The sequence below is a fragment of the Zootermopsis nevadensis genome, unplaced genomic scaffold, assembly GCF_977971745.1.
Source record: "Zootermopsis nevadensis isolate Lab colony 2312 unplaced genomic scaffold, Znev_1.0 Znev_ptg000008l, whole genome shotgun sequence".
NCBI classification, from domain to species: domain Eukaryota; kingdom Metazoa; phylum Arthropoda; class Insecta; order Blattodea; family Termopsidae; genus Zootermopsis; species Zootermopsis nevadensis.
Genome location: NW_028259140.1, coordinates 2,838,833 through 2,858,488, shown reverse-complemented (window position 1 = coordinate 2,858,488; position 19,656 = coordinate 2,838,833). Strand labels below are relative to the sequence as shown.

At 40.0% G+C, this 19,656-nt stretch overlaps 1 protein-coding gene across 1 annotated transcript; it reads left to right on the top strand.

The window, feature by feature from the left end:
* The first annotated feature begins 946 nt into the window (after window positions 1-946).
* On the top strand, window positions 947-18,540 carry Chsy (Chondroitin sulfate synthase). Its single transcript, XM_087344854.1, has 7 exons — window positions 947-1,638; window positions 1,918-2,194; window positions 14,363-14,503; window positions 15,093-15,273; window positions 15,904-16,061; window positions 16,177-16,378; window positions 16,554-18,540. The coding sequence occupies exons 1-7, from the start codon at window positions 947-949 to the stop codon at window positions 17,597-17,599; spliced, it is 2,697 nt and encodes an 898-aa protein (XP_087200980.1). The 3' UTR covers window positions 17,600-18,540.
* The last annotated feature ends 1,116 nt before the right edge of the window (window positions 18,541-19,656 follow it).

Genomic DNA, 19,656 nt, shown 5'->3' with positions numbered 1-19,656 from the left:
TGGGGGAGTAATTCCTGTAAAATATAATATTCGTCGGAAAAAGGTAAAAATACTTCTGGAATTCAACCAAAACCATGTGGTTTATTGCAGATGTCTGTGGCATTTATTTTTGCGTTGTTGTTTTTTTTCTGATTGTAAATTTACTTTGCTTCGAGATTTGAATGAAGACTTTTTGTGCAGGAAAACCTTGGACTTGCTACTGCATGGTTCTGGCATCTAGCGGTGATGGCATGAAACAGTATCTGTTACTACTTGTCTTGCATCGATGCAGGGTGGAAGCATTTTTGTAAAATAATGGTTAATTGTAAGTGGTTTCATTGTTGTAATTTTATCTTACCATCTATGTCATTGAGTGTATTAAAAGAAGCGAAGTGAAGTGTCTTCAAGGTTAAAAGATGTTCTTCTGTATTGTATATGAGCGTGCCGTGCCATTAGTTTAAATGCGCATGCCTGAGTTTCAAGCACTGGTAGTTCGTAGTGCAGGACCAAGCGTATAAGCAATTGGCGCAAAGTACAAGAATGCTGTCCTTGGCTAAATATACACAGTCTGCATCGTTGAACTGCATTATTTCGTAATTTTTGTAATGTTACAGTCGCTTAAAGCTATAAATAATGTTCAATTGAAATGTCGTTCGCAGACTAGTCTGACGACAGTCGCGGTGCTTGAGTTGTTCAGAGACGAAGGTCAACGTGCGGAAAGAATAAAGTCATCTCAATTCGGAGTAAAGTGTGTTTGTGTCGTGTTTTGTTTTTCCAAGTGTTGACTGTACATGCTACGTCAGATCTTGAGTCGGAAAAGAGAGTTCGTTCACTGTTACCACATGGCTCCAAGCTGGAGGTGGGAAATACGTAATTCTACTGACCCAGCGGCTATGAGAATTTATCAATGTAGCGTGTGCGACGATGTCATCGCCGTCGCCACAACACTTCCACCGTCTGCGAACGTATGCATTACTTCGTCGTCGTGGCTCACTGCGACAACTGGCAGCTTCTCTGCCTTCCCACATCTCAGATGCTGACACTTCGGCGCTGTCTCCTACCGCTGAGGTACCCAGCGGTGGTACCTGTGGCCATGTTGTCGGCTCCAAGACGACGCCGGGGTATCCAAGCCACCCTGGGGGTGCTAGTAGGCTTGGTGACAGGTATTTTTTTTACATCTCGTCTACGTATTGGGCTTGTTCTCGTCAGTGATGGTGGTGCAAACGGAACTTGTTCTGGTCCTGGTGAATCGTGGTCATTGCCTACAAACCCAGAAAAAATCACGCGTCGCAAATATGACGATGACGCTCTGAAGATTATTGGAATGACAGTCCCGGGTGAATCTGTACATAATTCAAGGAAAACGCTGCTATTCGTGGGAGTCATGACGGCCCAGAAGTATTTAGCTACGCGGGCCCGAGCTGTTTATGAAACGTGGGGCCGGGAAATTCCTGGTCGAATCGCTTTCTTCACTTCTGCTACGTCGGAGGCCCCTTCGAACAGACCTGATCTGCCATTAGTGCGCCTGAGAGGTGTGGATGACTCGTACCCCCCGCAGAAGAAATCATTTCTCATGCTCCAGTACATGTGGGAACGCTACGGCGACAGATTTGAATGGTTTCTGAGAGCTGACGATGACGTTTACGTACGACCTGACAGGTAAGAACAACCATAACGATCACAAACCTTTACCAGATCATGACATTTCAGGTTCCCAAGGCTGCTAGCATGAAGATGAATGTCTTCTGGGATGTTTCGTCGTAGAAGTTTACCGTTTTCTCAGAAGTTTTTACTGCCTCCATCGTCAGGGCGATCACCATGATGATGGAGGCAGTAAGGACCTCTAAAAGCCGGTAAACGTCTACCTCACTACACAGACATCCGTCTTCATCTATTCTCCTTCTGGTTAACTCCGGGATACATTTGTTTCTGTGACAGGCTGGAAAGACTCCTACGTTCGGTTCACAGCCGGAAGCCACAGTTTATCGGTCAGGCCGGGCGAGGTAACCAGGAAGAGTTTGGCTTACTCAGCTTGGAGTACGACGAGAACTTCTGTATGGGAGGTCCCGGGGTTCTGCTCAGCAGAGAGACACTGGCTCGTGTCGCCCCCCACGTCAAAACGTGCCTTCACAACATGTACACGACGCACGAGGACGTGGAGCTTGGGCGTTGTGTCCAGAAATTCGCAGGCATCCCATGCACTTGGTCCTATGAGGTACGGTGAGTTGAAAGCCATGTACTCTAAAACCGTGGAACAAATGGATTAAACACTCATTTGAGGTTGAAGACGACGACGTCTTCTAGAATCCTGCGCCCTGATGAAGGAGGCAGTCAGACTACACGGCGCAACATGCTGGAAGACAGCCATTTTGTTACCCGTTGTCCTGAGAACTTGAAATGTAACAAAAGAAATGGGGCTCAACTGAAGAGAATTATATCGAATCATTTTGTTACTGAAGTATTGCTCGCAGCAGCTGCCTATTATCTAAAGTTTCTGATGCATAACGCCGTATTCAATATCTGTTCTATTATCTACCCAGGTCTGAGGTACAAACTGATTGTTTCCCGTGTGATATTCGCTTCGGTAACTTTTAGAAACACGTCCGTTGCATGTCTCTGCCGACAACGTTAAAATCCCTATCAATTCGGAGTTACCAGTCGGAATAAAGGAACAACAAGGTATAGTGTTTTATATCTTAATTGCGTCATGTTTGTGTTTTATTGATACAATATTTTATTTTCCGTCTATACACAAACTTAAAATAATGTTGTTTAAAATTACTTAAAATTATAACATTCTCAGTAGATACTGTATTTTGTTACATTTTATATTGACGACATGTTTCGATGTGTATTACATCATGTTTTACTACCTTTTACTACTATTTATTATGATTCTTTTACATTGTATTACGTTATATTACGTAATAACTCTTTAAATTAGTAAATTATTATATTTCCTATGTCAATATCCAAAATCACGATTTGAAAATTAATTTTACAGATATAAAACATCCAAGCACAACCTCCGAATTTAAAGGAAGAGACTTAAAATCAAACAAATCTATATACGCAACGCAAGATGTGCAACAGTTTTTAAAATTGATAGACCTGATGATGATGTAATACACATCGAAACATGTCGTCAATACAAAAAATGTAACAAAATACAGTATCTACTGAGAATGTTATAATTTTAAGTAATTTTAAACAACATTATTTTAAGTTTGTGTATAGACGGAAAATAAAATATTGTATCAATAATAATGTGGCTTTTATTCCAAATAACATTTAGCTGATGCTCGACTGTCTCAAATTTGGTTTCTTCGTCGTTTTACTAAGTTTCCCCAAGAAATTTTCCAAGACAAAACTTTTCAAATGGTAAGCCACTGCGGTTTCATAATGCCAAACGTAACAAAACATTTTATACATCCCACGTTATATTACGAGTCTGTAGTTGGTAAAGCGTCGTTTAAACAGCGTTTTGGTGAGAACAGCATTTATCTCATTTTCATTGTGGGCAATATGGACCATGGACTTTGGTCCTCGGATAACTTACAGCAGCGCACATGGAAATACAGTCTTATAAATAAGTTAAAACATTTCTTAGCAATTGTCATAAAATAAAACAACAGGATTAAGCAACATGATCATAACGGTATATCGGATTCAGCGAGAAAACGAGGCTCTATTCTGGGTTGTACCGCCGTGTAGTCTAGACCAGTGGTATTCAACCTTTTTTGTTCGCGTACCCCCAGATATAATTTCTCTTCAACTTTGTACCCCCAAAGTTGTTGGTTTATAATTCAAGTTATACATAGTATATAATCTACATCTAAAATAAATTACATTACTGATTATTCAGTGTTTATCATAAAATAATACATTTTTTTAAATTTCACGTACCCCCTAAGATGTCTTCGAGTACCCCCGGTGGTACGCTTACCCCAGGTTGAATACCACTGGTCTAGACTACACGGCGACGACGGTAGAACCCAGAATTCACCGCCGTGAGAAGCTCAAATCCTACCAAAGAATAATAATAATAACAACAAACAAAATTTATTTTAGAAATAGCATTACCTGCCGGCCTCAATTTCTGGAACAGCTGATGGCTATTACCTCCTAAAGGGTCGTGTCCATGGAGATTTAGAGGTGATGTAAAAATATTAGGAGCCATTCATGATTCAATTACCTTTAGTAACATGCGCCCATGAAAGTAGCTTACTCTGAGAACCTCGGTTCTACAGCAGGTTCAAATTAAAAACAGGGAGGGGTGTGTCCGAAACAACAAAGGCATAGCAGACAGGGTTTACGGGTATACAAACCTCTCCATCCCAAGGCCTGACAGCCCGGGATGTTAATGCATGCAAAACTGAAGTATGCAGCAGTCTGCAAAGCCGCGATCTTCACCAGCCGGGGAGACTTCGCTGGCATCATCGTTCATGACACGATAAGTGATCTGTTTTTACAACATTCACACGTCACTAACACATTCGTGACGTCATGTGGATAAGAGACACTGCACTTTACAACATACGGGTTACACTCGCCGACATTAACTTTTCAAAGACCTGTGGTAAATATATGTACCACCTACTTAAAAATCAGTAACTCTGCATATTTCCCGAGGAGTCTATTTATGTATTTCGTATGCTTATCGCAATAAACAGCGATTATTTAATTAAACAGCATCAACCAAATGATCTTTGTAATGGTGAAGTGTTGCGTTTTCTTTGTCGATCAACCAGTGACTATCCTCACTGAGGTAACCTGATTCTTCAAATCTTAATGCAAAGACAGTAAAGTCGGAGATATAATGGGCCTTTGTCACTCGATATTTCAGGAACGAGATATGGCAGTGTTTGTATTTGTTCCGAGAGAACATGTGCGTACCAGATGTTAAACGAATGGACCGAATGAAAACCCCAGAATCCGGGCTTGACTGAATATCGGATGACATTCATTTGCTAAAATGTCATTCAATAAATAACCCGATCTTTCAAACTGTGTATTGTATTCGACAGTTCATGTATCGTAATTACCTCGGGTGATGGACCAATGGCATGGAATTTATCCAACTAAATTTTTTGATTATTTTTCTTTTCTTGGTGCCAAGGTCTTATTTGACAACAGGTTTCGAAGTTTATCATTTCTAAAACGTGACAGACGAACCAGGCGTTTTGCATTTCTTGCTAAAAAAAAATCAGTAATCGACTCCTTCTTACAGATTGCTTCGTAGTTATCGTTGAAACATTCTCCTTCATCAATTATGACGGCAGAGGGTTGTAATTCTATCCCTCCGCCTTTCAGTATTACGTCGGAAATCATCCAATTAGAAGACCTAATAATAGAATGTTCTCCATTCGGTCTACACAGATCCCTGAAATATTTATAACCTTCCTTACACATTATCTTATCCTCACCGCGTGAAATGATTGCCTCCAAACCATAATTCTCAAACTGAGGAACCTTTCCTTGGATCCTGAGGGCGGGTCGGATGTCAAGAGAAATAAATAATGACGCTTCTGTGTATGGAAGGCAACCCTCCCTTTCTCCAAATCTCTTTTGAAGACGAGTAACGCTATGCTTCAGAGACGGCGATTATTAAGTGGGATTTGAGGTTTTCGCGGCGGTTAATAGGAAGATGGCTGCCTTCTGGGTTGTAGCGCCTTGTAGTCTGGTAGAAGTTTACCGACGTTTTAGAGGTCCTTGCTGCCTCCATCACCAGTGCGCTCGCCCTAATGATGGAGGCAGCAAGGACCTCAACACTGAATACAGCCATCGCCGTGGTTTTCAGTGTTTTGTATAAATTTTCCATTCCCCGCCTACCTAATCCTCTTTGATTTTATCATCCCAAATTTGGTCATCGGTATCGCTTCTTTCCAAAATTCTCTTCAAACTTGGAGAATACAGCCGTTAAGACTAGAGATTCTCAAATCCACATCAGTTTCGTATTCCGTCAGTATTTATGTCAGAATATGGAAGGAAGATGCCCGATCCAAGAGAGGGGGAACGTAATATTCATCGTCTGTGACACTGACGTTGGGTCGCTCTTGTCCTGAAGGCTTCGACTTCTAACATCTTCAGCCCACAGTGCTCCAAGGTGGTAACTTTCCCCTTGCCAGTGTTACTTAAGAGGATAACTCCCCCCCCCCCCCACCTTCTCCTGTTTCTATCTGGCTGGCTTCACGGTCAATAAAAATAAATACATTTGTTATATCGTAAGGTTTAAGTTTTTTTTTAAATTGTTGTATCTTATTTCCTTCTATTCTCCAAAACTGAGCACGCAATAACCCCCCCCCCCCAATAAGCGCAGGTATGCATGGGCACTTATGTTAATTGTAAATCAGTCCCAAGACATCGGCTTCTTTTATTAAAAAGTGCGGTCTTCTGTTGGGTGGTCAGGGAGGGTGGGAGGTGAGTCAGGGTAACAAATGTAGTTAAACGGAAGGGTTCAGATTTGTACAAACAAATCCTCTGGGTTCATGGTTTGTGTTCCAAGGCAAGGTACTTCAGTAAGACCCCTATAAAAATAAAAATATAGCGCACTGTAACTATAAAAACAGAGAAGCAGACATGTTTTGTCTTCTGGGATGTTGCGTCGTATAGTGTGGTACAAGTTTTCCGACGTTTCGGGAGGCGCTTGTGCCTCAATCATCATGCAGGCACCTCTGAAACGTCGGTAAACACCTATCTGGCGACACGATTCAACATCCTACAAGATGACAAGGCACTGAGTTACAGCGACTCGAATTATGTTCAGTGCCGAACAAATAAAATGCGTGGGCCATACCTGCGAAGTCAACAGAACAGATTTCTGGGAATCTCCTGGACCTTGAGTCCTCTGTAATTAATGTATAATAATCTTTACGTCGCTTAACTTATTAACTCAAAAGAACAGATTACAAACCTATAGCGTCACTGGGGAAAATGACCGTAAATTACAACCGGGGAGGACAGGAAAGGAAGTAATCATTATCTGTTAAAGCCTACTGGTAATTATATGTACCACCTGATTTAATAATCAACCACTTTGCGTTTTGTCCAAAGTGTTATTTATTGACTTTGTATGATTTTCAGAATAAACAGCGTTAACCAGCTGATGTTTGTAATGGCGAAGTGTTGTGTTTTCTTTGCGGTGCGGACTGAATTCTGAAATAATATTTAGACGAACTTTGGCTTCAAAGAATTAAGGGACCGGCATCCACAAGACATCTTTGGCGTCATCATTTCTTTTAGGCTGATCCAATACCAACAAAAAATACTAACTTATAAGTCTACTTGTGTTAGAGCAAGAAATGTGACTGCATGCTGATCCTTAACAAATGGCGCACAATTAGATGTATACTCAGAATTAAAATGGTTTGGACGGAACACTATGAAGCAGAGACCTTGATAAGTCCAGTAACAAAACTTTATTTATAGTCCAGTGATATTGGCGTTGCAATAACAGATTTTTATCACCGAATAAAATAACATCAAAATCGATAAAGTCTGAAAAATTAAAACGAACGCGTTTGGAAGATGTTGGGCTCCTCAGCTGGAGGGAGACTGTCTTTTCGAGTTGTGTTCGGACAATTCACTAGCTGTCAGGTGTTTCAACCTTCATTTCATGATCCCCAACTTCCCTGCATAGACAGTGAAGGAACGGTTTTGCAAAGAAAGGACAAGCCCCTTTTTTAAGTGTCAGGTTTATAACAGCCTGCTGAGAAGTGCAGCGTGTTCTGAATACTTAATCAGCCTGAACAGCTTAATCGTTAGGCCTACGCGGAATGTTTGAGCTGCGGCTAGACGACCGGGGTTCGATTTCCATCTGGGATTTCTTTTCATCGATTTTTGAGTACGATAGTCTCTTGTCAATGGACAGTTACCACGAAAACTTCCAGAGGTTGACACACGGATATTTTTGACGATAACTTTTTTTAATTTTTATTATATATCGGTACTACAAAATAATAATTTAAATTAACCATTCTTTTTTAATTTCATCTGTGTACAGAGGCTGTTCTTGGCGTGTGTTAGTACTGCTATTATTCTGTAAAGTACTTCCGTCTTTGACTAATTCGCCGATCATGACCGTGCAGAACCAGCTAACATCTGCCTACATCTAGTCATGAGAAGGCCTTGGGCGTCTTCTGAATAGAATTCTAAGAATAGGCGATGCAATGCAGCTTTTGAGAGAAAACATAAAACAGATTTTGTACATATTTCAAAGAATCATTCACTTTTTTCCGAATATTTGCCGATGTATATGTGTGAAAGTAAACATTTTACGTCATCGAGTTAACCAGCCATGAGAATGTGTCTACCCAGCTTACGCACATAGCAGTCAGAACTTTCATAGAAGCAGTAAGTACGAATGATGACTCAAAACATCCTTGTCATAAAATACCCCAAGTTCATGTATATTTATTTATTATTGTATTCATGGCTATAATAAGGATAGCCAGCTGCTAAGCACTTCGTGACGACAATAATATCAGTATGGGAAGACGCGAGAATTAGTTAGTGGTGACATATGTAAAACCTTTGAAGCAATACTTTCATGTAAATATCATCATAAGAATCCAGCCCGTACCGCAAAGAAAATAACTAGTTTCCATGACAACGATCAGCTGGTTAATCCTGTTTACAGAAATAATATCTGTTTATTCGGAGAATCTCATGAAATGCATAAATACCTTTCAGTGGGGAAAATTGCAGACGTTGTTAGAGCAGGTTGTTTATGTAGTTACCACTGTCATTTAGGGGTCTACGAAACTATAGCAATCTCATTATAACGTTTCGTTCAATTCTACAGCCGAAGTCTGACATAAAACCATTTCACACCGACAGAAGGCACGGCACGTCCCACCTACAGCGAGAGACGTGACCCAATTCGATTATTCGATACCTTCGTCGCCGAAGCAAGGAAGGCCTCGCACGATCGCGCCATTTGTCACGGTAACTCGGTGGGAAGAAAGACTTTGGCCATCAACGTGTAGGAAGGAAGTGCGCCATTAAGAGTAACTGCTTCTTTTCCCGCCAATACACTTTAGGACAAAACGAATTCCCCTGTTTTACGTGCAGAAGGTTCATTGCGGGATTTCAGGTCACGGCGACGAGATGGGTTGTGCCGTGTAGGATGGTAGACGGAGACAGCAAGGATATCTGAAACGTCGGTAAACTTGTACCAGATTGCACATCTTGTGCCGAAATAGTTTCGTATTACGAGGTTCGTGCATATGAATGTTATCCTGTAGTGAACGACTACTGTCGCTACATTTACTGACTTCAAAAAACGAGATTCTCTAAACAGCTCCTTCGTCGCCCTTAATCTTGGTTGGCGCGATTTTCGGGAATCCCCAGCGAGTCTTATAATCACGTGGGGAATCCCCAGCGAATCTTATAATCACGTGGGGAATCCCCAGCGATTCTTATAATCACGCGGGGAATCCTCCGCGAAGTCATCACCCTGCCACAAAAGCGTCGTAGATCTCGCCGACGAAAAGATCACTGACCGCAGTGAAACCTCTCAGCAAAGTCGCGGTGCTTCCAGAATCCTGTTTGGAACTTGGCCACTATTTGTAATTTCTGAGCCAGTACTTTGTACATTTCGAGTTGAGGCTTCTGCTACTTAACGACGGCGTTTAATAGAATATTTACGTTATCTTGCTGCAGACTATACAACTGTTCTGCATATTCTGACATGTGTCTTGCAGCTGTGTTTGCTTATTGCACATTTCCATGCATGTAAAGCTCCCCATTATGTTAAACGGAGGGTGTGCCTTGTCCCGCCACACAGTGGCCATCTTATTAGGGAACTCCAATTACACAATAAGGTCATGTCGTCCGCCAGACTCATTCGTATGTAGGTCAGCCATGTGCTGATTATCCCACGGTCTATAAGGACTGCCGGAGAGACAATTTAAGCTTAATTGCTTTAAAGCATATGTTTGAGTAGCCCTACTTATCTATTACAGTTGCGCATTCTGTTTGAAATCCTTGCCCGTCGTAATACAGTGGCTACAAAATAAGACTGGCCTCGAAACACGTACCTGCAAGACCCGGGATTTTAATTATACGAATCATCTCCCTGATGATGGAGGCGGTAGTTATCTGCATACTTGAAGCCGTGAGAACCAGAAATCTTACTTTTCAGATAATATTATGTTAACGGCTGACACGCACGCCGTTTACTTATGATTCACTGTAAATTTAGACTTCGCAATAAATCACATCTTTTCTTGACTAGCTGAACTACTATTAGCTTCTCAACCAGGACTATCTACTCCTTGAATTTGGTTGGTGTCAGCTTCTGCTTAACTATGTTCTTGGTTCTTTAGTAATTTCGAGACAGATTAATTAAATGCGTAGCGTTTCGTTCTGAATGATGACTATTTGCGAAGGGCTATAATTTTATATAATGTGGAGACGCTGTTCCTCCGTTGCGGGCTGTCACTTCGAACGGGTTTTGATTTATTTTAAACAAGATGGCGCCCCCCAAATACGAATGAAGCCATGGTATATCGTGTTTCACAACATTAAGGGGTCGTTTGACGCCGAACCTCACACATGTTCTCCGACATCTGACGCCTTCCAACAGCTTTAAAAATAAAATAGTAGTAAGGAACTACCCATCAACGGAAGTCTCCAGGTTCACATGTCAGTTTCTTGGTTGCCTAGATACGGGACAAGATCGAGTTTCGTCTGGGAAACAATTTGTCATTTATTTATTTATTTATTTATGTTAGTTCACTTCAAAGTAAGTGACTCTGTCTCATGTACTGTCAATTTTTAGCGTCGTACGGGAAATGAATAATCATTAATTACGTTATTAATTAATTATCACATTATTCAACGCAATATAATCTGAGCTGCTGATGGTGTCGTTAAATAAACAATGCACAGATTCTCGCCTTGTAGCAATTGTGTCCATAAGCGAAGTGTGAAAACAATCAATTCTTACGTTCTGTACATCGACCTAACTGAGCAAAGAATTTCCTGGAAAAGACCGGAAGTCTGTCATAAAACGTTTCTGTGTGCTAACAACTTCTTGGAAGTTTCTCCAGTCCACTTCGTGCATTAATATTTTTGGAGCACATGCACACAGTGTTAGAAGATTTCCAAACAGGAAGTTGTAGCCCACTGTCCGTCCTTCTAGAAACAGCGACTCACAGCAAACAAAGGCAATCCTCTCGAATATTCAATATTTTTATTTAACAAATTAATTTTTGTTACTTATTCTCTTATAATCTGATATTTCGTGGTTTTCCTCAGTCACTCAAATCAGATCACGTTCTTGCCAGAACCTTTTCTGATTCATTCAACGTCTGCGCCTCTGAAAGCGTCCTCAATCACAAACTACACGACGCACTTCCCCGGTGTTTGAACCCAGTTTTCACGTTCGCTGGGGCAGGGATAGATTCCATAACCCAGACTAGGAGTTTGCGGTAAAGTCGTCTCAGCGGTATGCAGACCAGCAGGAAGGGCTAACGGAGGGGAAGATGACAGATGTATGGACCAGATCTTGACTACTGCGGGGTTGCCATATCACGAGACTAGAGATGCTTAGAACTAACTGTACAGAACTTCGTTGTCTCTCATTTCTGTTAACTATCCACACATAAACTATACTTCACCCAGGGGTACGCGATGCGAAGTTAAACGGACTAGTATCTCCCTGGGAATGGTTTTGAGATTTAAATTTTATTATGATAATAGCATAACTGCAGGCAAATTTCGTCATCACCTTCGAGGACAACAGGTTAGACTGAACATACCACCGGTGTCATTAACCTCTCGGGAAAACATTGTCGTCAAACAGATCGGCTTGGATAATTTATGCGGTCGACATAGGAGAGCTGTAATCTTCTTTTATGAAGAATGGTCATTCAACTGCAGTAAGAACCTGGGTATCAGAAAAAAGTATAACTCAGCTGCGACAAAGAACAGTGCGAGGAAAAAGTACATTTCAAAGATCATCACCAAACGTCTCAGAGTGAAGGGTCTTCCAAATAACCAATCACTTCCTCGATATTTTATATCATGCGACGAGCCGCTTTTGAGAAAATTCATGTCCTAAGTTATAAGCTGGGTTTGGGCCCCTTGTGAAATAACGTTTATTTTAGAGCTGTAAAGGTGAAGTTGTTTTCTTAAACACAAAGCCATGAAGACGTATGGGGCGTATAGGTATAGCTCCACACATTCTTAATTTCGGAACTGATTTGAGCGACCAACACCCACTTTAACCCGTAGAGTTATACCAAATTCCGACGAAATCCGTTCCACTGTTAGGGAGATGAAACATTCGGACAGACGTAAACGATCTCTCATTCAAAAGTTCAGTTTGAGCAGAAAACATTTAATACATTTTCGCTAAATATAAGTAGATCAGGTCTTTCTACTATACAGTCACAAAGTATATTCAACCAAGAACATACGCTTGATAAATCCTGTTATATCTTCACTGTACTGTTCTTAGCCCTTTAAAATCTAGTGGTAACTGGAAGAACCATTAACTTCTACTTGTCTTAGAGTTTCATATTTATCTACGGACAAAATAAGTGTTGGTTGATGATTATTTACGCTTCGTGGTGCAATGTTTATGGCAATACGTGTAAAACTACTCTCCCGTTATTCTTCACGGGCATTTACTTGTGATTCTCAGAATAAATAGAGGCTATTTTAAAAAAACCCACCATTAATCAATAAGTGATATTGGAAACAGAGTCACGCTGTGTTTTCTTTGAGGTAAGAAATGCTTCGTGTTGCATACGGTCAAAGCATATATTTTTGTGGCCACTAAGTTACTTAACATTCCAATTTATAATTTCAGAATTAATTAATAAGTGGCGTGTTCCTCATTTCGTTGTCATTCATTATTAGACGGTCTACTCGAGGGTCACTCAATGAACGCAAAGTTCAGACGGGGGGGGGGGTGTGAGAAGAATATATCCTTCCTCACTTCACTACTGTCTGACCACCAGTACATTAAAAAATATACATTTCCTGTCTGGGTATAGAATGACTCATCCTAACATTTCTGCGGATCATTTTTCGCTGTGGCATTCCAGACGAAGGCCGATCTCCCACCTACGGGTCAAGATTATGAAGAGGCCAGACTAAACCTTAACACGCTGGTGCAGTGGTGGGCATTTATTTTCGCCAGCCAGAATTCAACGCCAATTCAAAGTTAAAAATTATTAAATATCAAACAAACCAACGAATTTTATAGATAAATTCCCTGCAAAAGACAGAACAACTAAGCACCATTTTATGGAGAAGTATGGTGGAGAGAAGTGATGGGAGTCTGACTGTTTCAACTTTGTTAAAAACGAAACTTGAGCATTTTATTTGATTAAGATTTGAGATGGGTTGTGCGTCCTGGAACCAAAGAATAGCGGGAACACAAACCGAAAAATATATGACCTGTAAGCTGTCTTATTTCTAAAGAAACACCAAGCTTACTGTAAATTAAAGGATTCTCTCACTTCAAATTACAGTGATCACTAACATAAAAAATGTACAGGATGGTAACTGTTTACTACTGACACCAAATGTTGACCAGGAAGTAGATCTATTTCCTTGTGGGTGAAAAGGACAAAAACACACCCATCACCATGTCATTCACCTTGACTCCATGGATAAAACAAGAATGAAAATGTAGACTCTCGAAGAATATTTACGTTTTTCAAATGCCATTTCACATATCCCACTGGTTTTATGCCCAATTATTGCAGATTAAAATTCACTGTTCTGCGCATACATTGTCATTCATTGCATTTCATTATATGTTCATCATACATCAACAATGTTTCGGAGGAACATACCCACTCCATCTTCAGGGCTCAACTTAAGTCCTAAACATTTTTCATGTTCCTCTGAAAGGCTGATATCTACCTACAAGCCTGTGCGTCATTTTTACCCACAAGACCAACATCTACAAGAAAAATCTTTGTTTAAAATTTGTCTGTCTTTCTGGAACAGTTAAAACAAATAATTAAGTATAATATAATATGAAGAGTAATGTGCCCAGTAATTAGCACTGTAAAACATTTACCTGACATTATACTCTTGCAGACTGCCACTGTGGTCTAGCGGTTAGAACGCTGGCCTTGTAATCCTGGGGGATCTCGGGTTCGATTCCCGGCGGTGCCCGAATTTATAACTTGTGTTGGGCAAGGCCGTGGTCTAGGCAACACGGAGTTTTCCTCCGGGGGCTTCCCCGGTTTCTCCGTGGCATCCCAACACACACAGAAGAAGGCAATGGCAAACCACTTCTGGATCATCTGCCAAGAACGTATATGAACAGGTCCCAGTCCGAGAAAAGGATGGAAGGATCCTGTTCATATGGACCTGTCGTCAGACAGAACACTAAATAAAAAAAATGCTCTTGCAGATGCAAACAATATTGTATCACAATTCAAGCGGTCATGACGCTTTCACCGGGAATTTGAAGCAGAAGGAGGTACATCGTGCCATCACCCTGCATCCCGTCAAACAACATCAACACATGTACCGAGTGCACAATTATATGAAGGTAAGGAAGAATTCTCTTATAACACCTAACAACTATTCCTTCCATGTTCATTTTAAAAACTACGGGCAAGACTAATGTGACTGACGTGATATTTATTAATCTGGCCTTCCAGACATACAGATTAAGTATTCCAACTTTGAAAACTCAATAATTCATTACTTGCTTATTCCTTCTACTGCAAGCTCTTGGATTGGAAAGAAGGTACGTAATGTAGCAGATCTCCTCTTACATATTACTCGAGAATTTTACGATTGTCCAAGTTATGTCCTTTGCAGGTCATTCCAGCGGAGAGCCGACTAATCAAATATTGATTTATTGTATCTAAATATTGTCTTATACTTGATGTTCGACACAATTAACGATGAAAATCAGCAAAACATTACGCAATGTAAAAAACGTATTCAAGAGAAAACCTAAAATGGCGGACACGTCCGAAATAATAATTTAATTTACGATAACTATTGTCAGAAATATTTAAACCCATTTTACGCAGACAGTTTTAAGTTAACATTGACATACGTTATATCAAAATACATTGATCTACGAGAAAAAACTAGTAAATTATATTTATGCTTTTATATTTAAATAGAGCCTCAAGATACAAGAGTTACAGCAGCAGACACTGCAACTTCACCGTGACATCGCAAACATGATGAAGCTACTGAACCATAAGCCCGAAGCAGCGGAGACATTTATGCTGGGGAAAGGTGTACCACTGTTCCCTGCAAAGAAGGGTAGCCGCTCATACCTCGGCGATACAGCTATGTTAGGTTAGGTCAGAATGGATTTTTAAGAGCATGAATGAAAGTTATTCTCTTATGATGACGTGTGGAAGTAAAGCTCTTCACTAAACTGAATAATTATGACGATGATGAACAGTTCTTTGTAATAAATAAATATGCAGCTATTCACTGGCAGGTGATACTTATTCCAGTTTGTAAAAATCAAAACTGTATTCTGAATGAACAGATGCACCATGGAACAGAGTATTAAGGTACCTGATTTAATGCAGTTGAGACTATCTAATCTTCCTTTCTCACTCAGCTGTCGCGATTTTCTCGTGACACAACTGTTATTTCGTCTATATCAGGAAAATCGTAAGCTCTTGTGTAAAACAAATGATAACATTTTTTTAAGTATATGTAAACTGAAATGACTTAACGGTTTTTTTTTAAATACTCCAGTATCAAATTTGAACAAGATATTTTTTTCTCTGGTTGATCATGCATATGGATGAATTTGCAGCGTAATAAGTTGGCTGATATACAGAGTTGTGCCTAGAAAGCACTCATTTTAATTTTTGGATGGAACAGAAGAAACATAGAATTTATATTTACTTTGTTTTAAACTGGACGTTATTCGGTAGATTACATTCTGATCTCTAACATTTTTTGTTACAGGTATGGAGCCTGGTCTAAATAAATTCAGGCCTGCCTCAGAAGCAGAAGTCCTGACATGGGACTTCATCTCACGCTCCCTGTATTCTGCTAAGAGTTCCAATCCTCGCCGTCGTATTGAGTCTCCGCTGAGGGAAGGCCTGGATGACGTCGTCCGGGAGGTAAATGGTTGTGCAAGTGTCTTATAACTGTTAACTAAGTGTCTTAGTATATTCTTAAAAAGAACGATGGAAGTTATGTACATTCTGTGTAATCACTAAGTTTTTCTTTTTGAAGGTAATGGATATGATAAATATGTACTCTAAACAACGCGGCCGCGTGATTGAGTACCGTGAAATCTTATACGGTTACCACAGACTGAGTCCTCAGTATGGGGCTGATTATATTCTGGACATGTTGCTGGTATACAAGAAATATCGTGGTCATAAGATGACTGTACCTGTTCGCAGGCACGTCTACCTGCAGCAACAGTTCACAGGTAAATAAATTTATTTAAATATATTTATTAATTTTTCGCTTAAACCATCTGTACGGTTCTTTCATTAACACTTTTATATGCAAATGAAAGTCTATTTATCTGATTTAAGATTAACTGTCTTCTGGGCTCGTTGCCCTGATGTTCAAAGTTAAATTCTACGACTAAAATGTTTCAGGACTTGAAATCCGAGAAACCGTAGATGGAGAAGAAGTACGTACCAAATCACGTGAAGAGGAAAGTTATTCAGTTCTGGGAGACGTGAGAGAACCAATACACGCGCAATCATACTTCAGAGAGACGTTTGAAGGCGGACTGCTCAAAATAGGAGAATCCTTTCCAGTAATTCCGAATCCACATGAAACTAAAACTTCTTTGATCGAAACAAAAGACAAAGTCATCAATTTTATACTTCCGTTAGCCGGAAGATTAGACGCGTTCCAGCGTTTCGTGTCTGTGTACGAGGACGTGTGCGTTCAAGACGATCGGAAAACTACGCTCACTCTCGTCCTTTATCCGAGCCTCACAGAACCAACGAGCTTCGGTAGTTCTGTGGGTATAGTTCAACGGCTTCAGTCGAAGTATCCGCTTGCGAAGTTCAATATAGTTCCTGCATCAGGTACCTTTGCTAGAGCTGAAGCCCTAGAATTAGGAGCACGTAAATATGATGATAATGTAGACGATCTCTTGTTTTTTATTGATGTTGACATGGTGTTCACCTCTAAAACACTGGACAGGATACGGACAAACACGATAAAAGGAAAGCAAGCTTACTTCCCTATAGTTTTCAGTGAATATGATCCAGACTTTTCAAATGAAGGAGCCAGTACTTTAAAAAACCATTTTATGGTTGATCGTGACAGTGGTTACTGGCGACAGTTTGGTTATGGCATTATGAGTGTATACAAAAGTGATCTGAAGTCCGTAGGTGGATTTGATACAGGAATCCACGGATGGGGAAAGGAAGATGTTGACTTATTCAACAAGTTTGTGTCTACATCAGCAAACTTCTCAGTTTTCCGCGCAGTAGACCCTCAACTCGTACATGTGTTTCATATTGTAGACTGTGACACGAAATTAGACGATGTTCAGCTCGCGATGTGCATGGGTTCACGGGCAGACACTTACGGGAGTGTTCCACAGCTTGCGAAATATATATATAACCACAAAGACCAGATACTCGAGTTTGCAAAATATAGAAAACATCAGAAATCGCCATCTTGATAACTGCAGTATATGTTTATAGGTACATTATAAAAATCATCAATGGTAAATACTCCACGTTCATGTGTTCTACTCAACTGGTCAATTGGAAATATTTGAGGCCGTGTTTACTTCTGAGAAAGTTCTCAGGTTGTATTGCGTGCTCTTATGCTAGTCAGTTCTGATTCTGAATAATCAAGTATTGATCTCCTGTCAAGATAGCCATTCCTTTGAAGTCCTTAATCACAGTCTTTAAGGAACAGATATTGGGACCACGTAAATGCAACTGAAGAAACGTTATGAAGCAGGGAGAAAGTTACAAAAGACTGTTATAGGTTATGGTTGGCCTGTAATAGCCACTGAAATTCTAAAACATGGTACTGTTTGATCATATGATCAGAATTCTAGCTTCAGTTTATTAAAACAGACAAAATTATCTGAACACTTACTGCCATATCTTAATTTGGACAATTACCAGTGCTTTGTCCAGGCTATTTATTATATCCGACGACGATCAGACAGCAACAATCTGTGAGAAGACAAAACACGTTTCTCTTTCACAACACACTCTGAGCACATAGTTCTATCCTCTGCTACTAGATGGTGCATGCAGCTACCTTTAGCAATTCCTTTAAAATGTCAGCATCATTTCTCATTAATATCTTTGCCACGTAAAATTGCGAAAGGATAGTTTACAGCCGAAAATGGATGGTCTAAGAATAAAGCTGTCAGCAGAGTCCCTGGGAGTGAATGAGTTAACTTCTGTCAACTTTAAATATTAGTTTTCTTCCTTAAATTTAATCACATAAGAAGAGGGTATTTAAAACCCCACAGCATGGGGCTGCCAGCTGGACTTTTAACTCCAGAATTTAACAGTTTAACCGTATACTACTACAAAGCATGGCCAACTGTACTGTGTAAATCCATGATGCACCACCAATAAAAGTTAAATAAACCAGTTATTTTCATTGCATTACGAAGAATTTGAAAAAAAAACAAGTTCATTTATAATTGAGTTAACGGCAAACCACTTCTGTATCGTATGCGGAGGAAACACGTGAACAGGAATCAGAGGGAACTTGTTCATGTCACCCGGGGTCGGCTCCGACCCGATGGTACCAAAACAAAGCTGTGTAAGTTGGTTCCTTGAACGTGCTGTGAAGTAGCTTGTTGCTATGATTATTAAATAAAGAGCCAATTCAAATTTGTATCACATTAAACTGAAATGCGAGGTTTATACGATAAATAAAACCCTGGATAACGAGAGCAAATTTAATACAAATAATTTCTTGAGCTATTAAGGATAATGATACATGTGTTTTGAAAAAAGTTTTACGCATGTGTCACGTATGTAATAGGCCACACACGTGAATGCACTGTCGTCGCGCGCACAAACGTTCTAAGGCACGTCGTCATATTATGTTGACGACGTGCCAAGCAGTTGGCGATGCGGGCAGTGACTGCAAAGTGGTTGGCAAGTTAGGAGCATGTTAACTTCCATCGAAACAACACACAAACAAAAATTACGATGTAAATAATGACTGTGATATGTGTACGAAATATAGTTTATCACAGGATAGACGATTACAATTTACGTTTATATATTTCAATAAAATTTTGAGAACCATCATGATGCAATTTTATAATCAACTTGAATTTCATTGGCAACTTGAAAATGCCATTTTGTTTAAAGACGAACGACATAAAAATCCTGTAACAATAACTGGTCTTTGGGCTGAGATCTAACCGAGGACCTCCCAAATTCAAAGTATCAGTACTGACAATTTAACCATGATGTTGTTTTCTCTCTTGTTGATTCAAATATTCCTTTCAATAATGTTTTAAAACACCCTTCAATCTGTGCTCCTTTGTTAGGGTGACACTCTACAGTAAGGGGAAACAGGAATTGTCCTTTAGGGCAGTCTGTATCCATCAGGATTTGGATCATGGTTTCTGAATGTGTTGCAGCTATGACAGGAAAATGCATCAGTGTATCAGTTGTAAAGTCTAAATTTATATGAAGAAGAATTAGATCTTACAATTTATCGACAAGTAGTATGAATGTTTAACGAGCCACT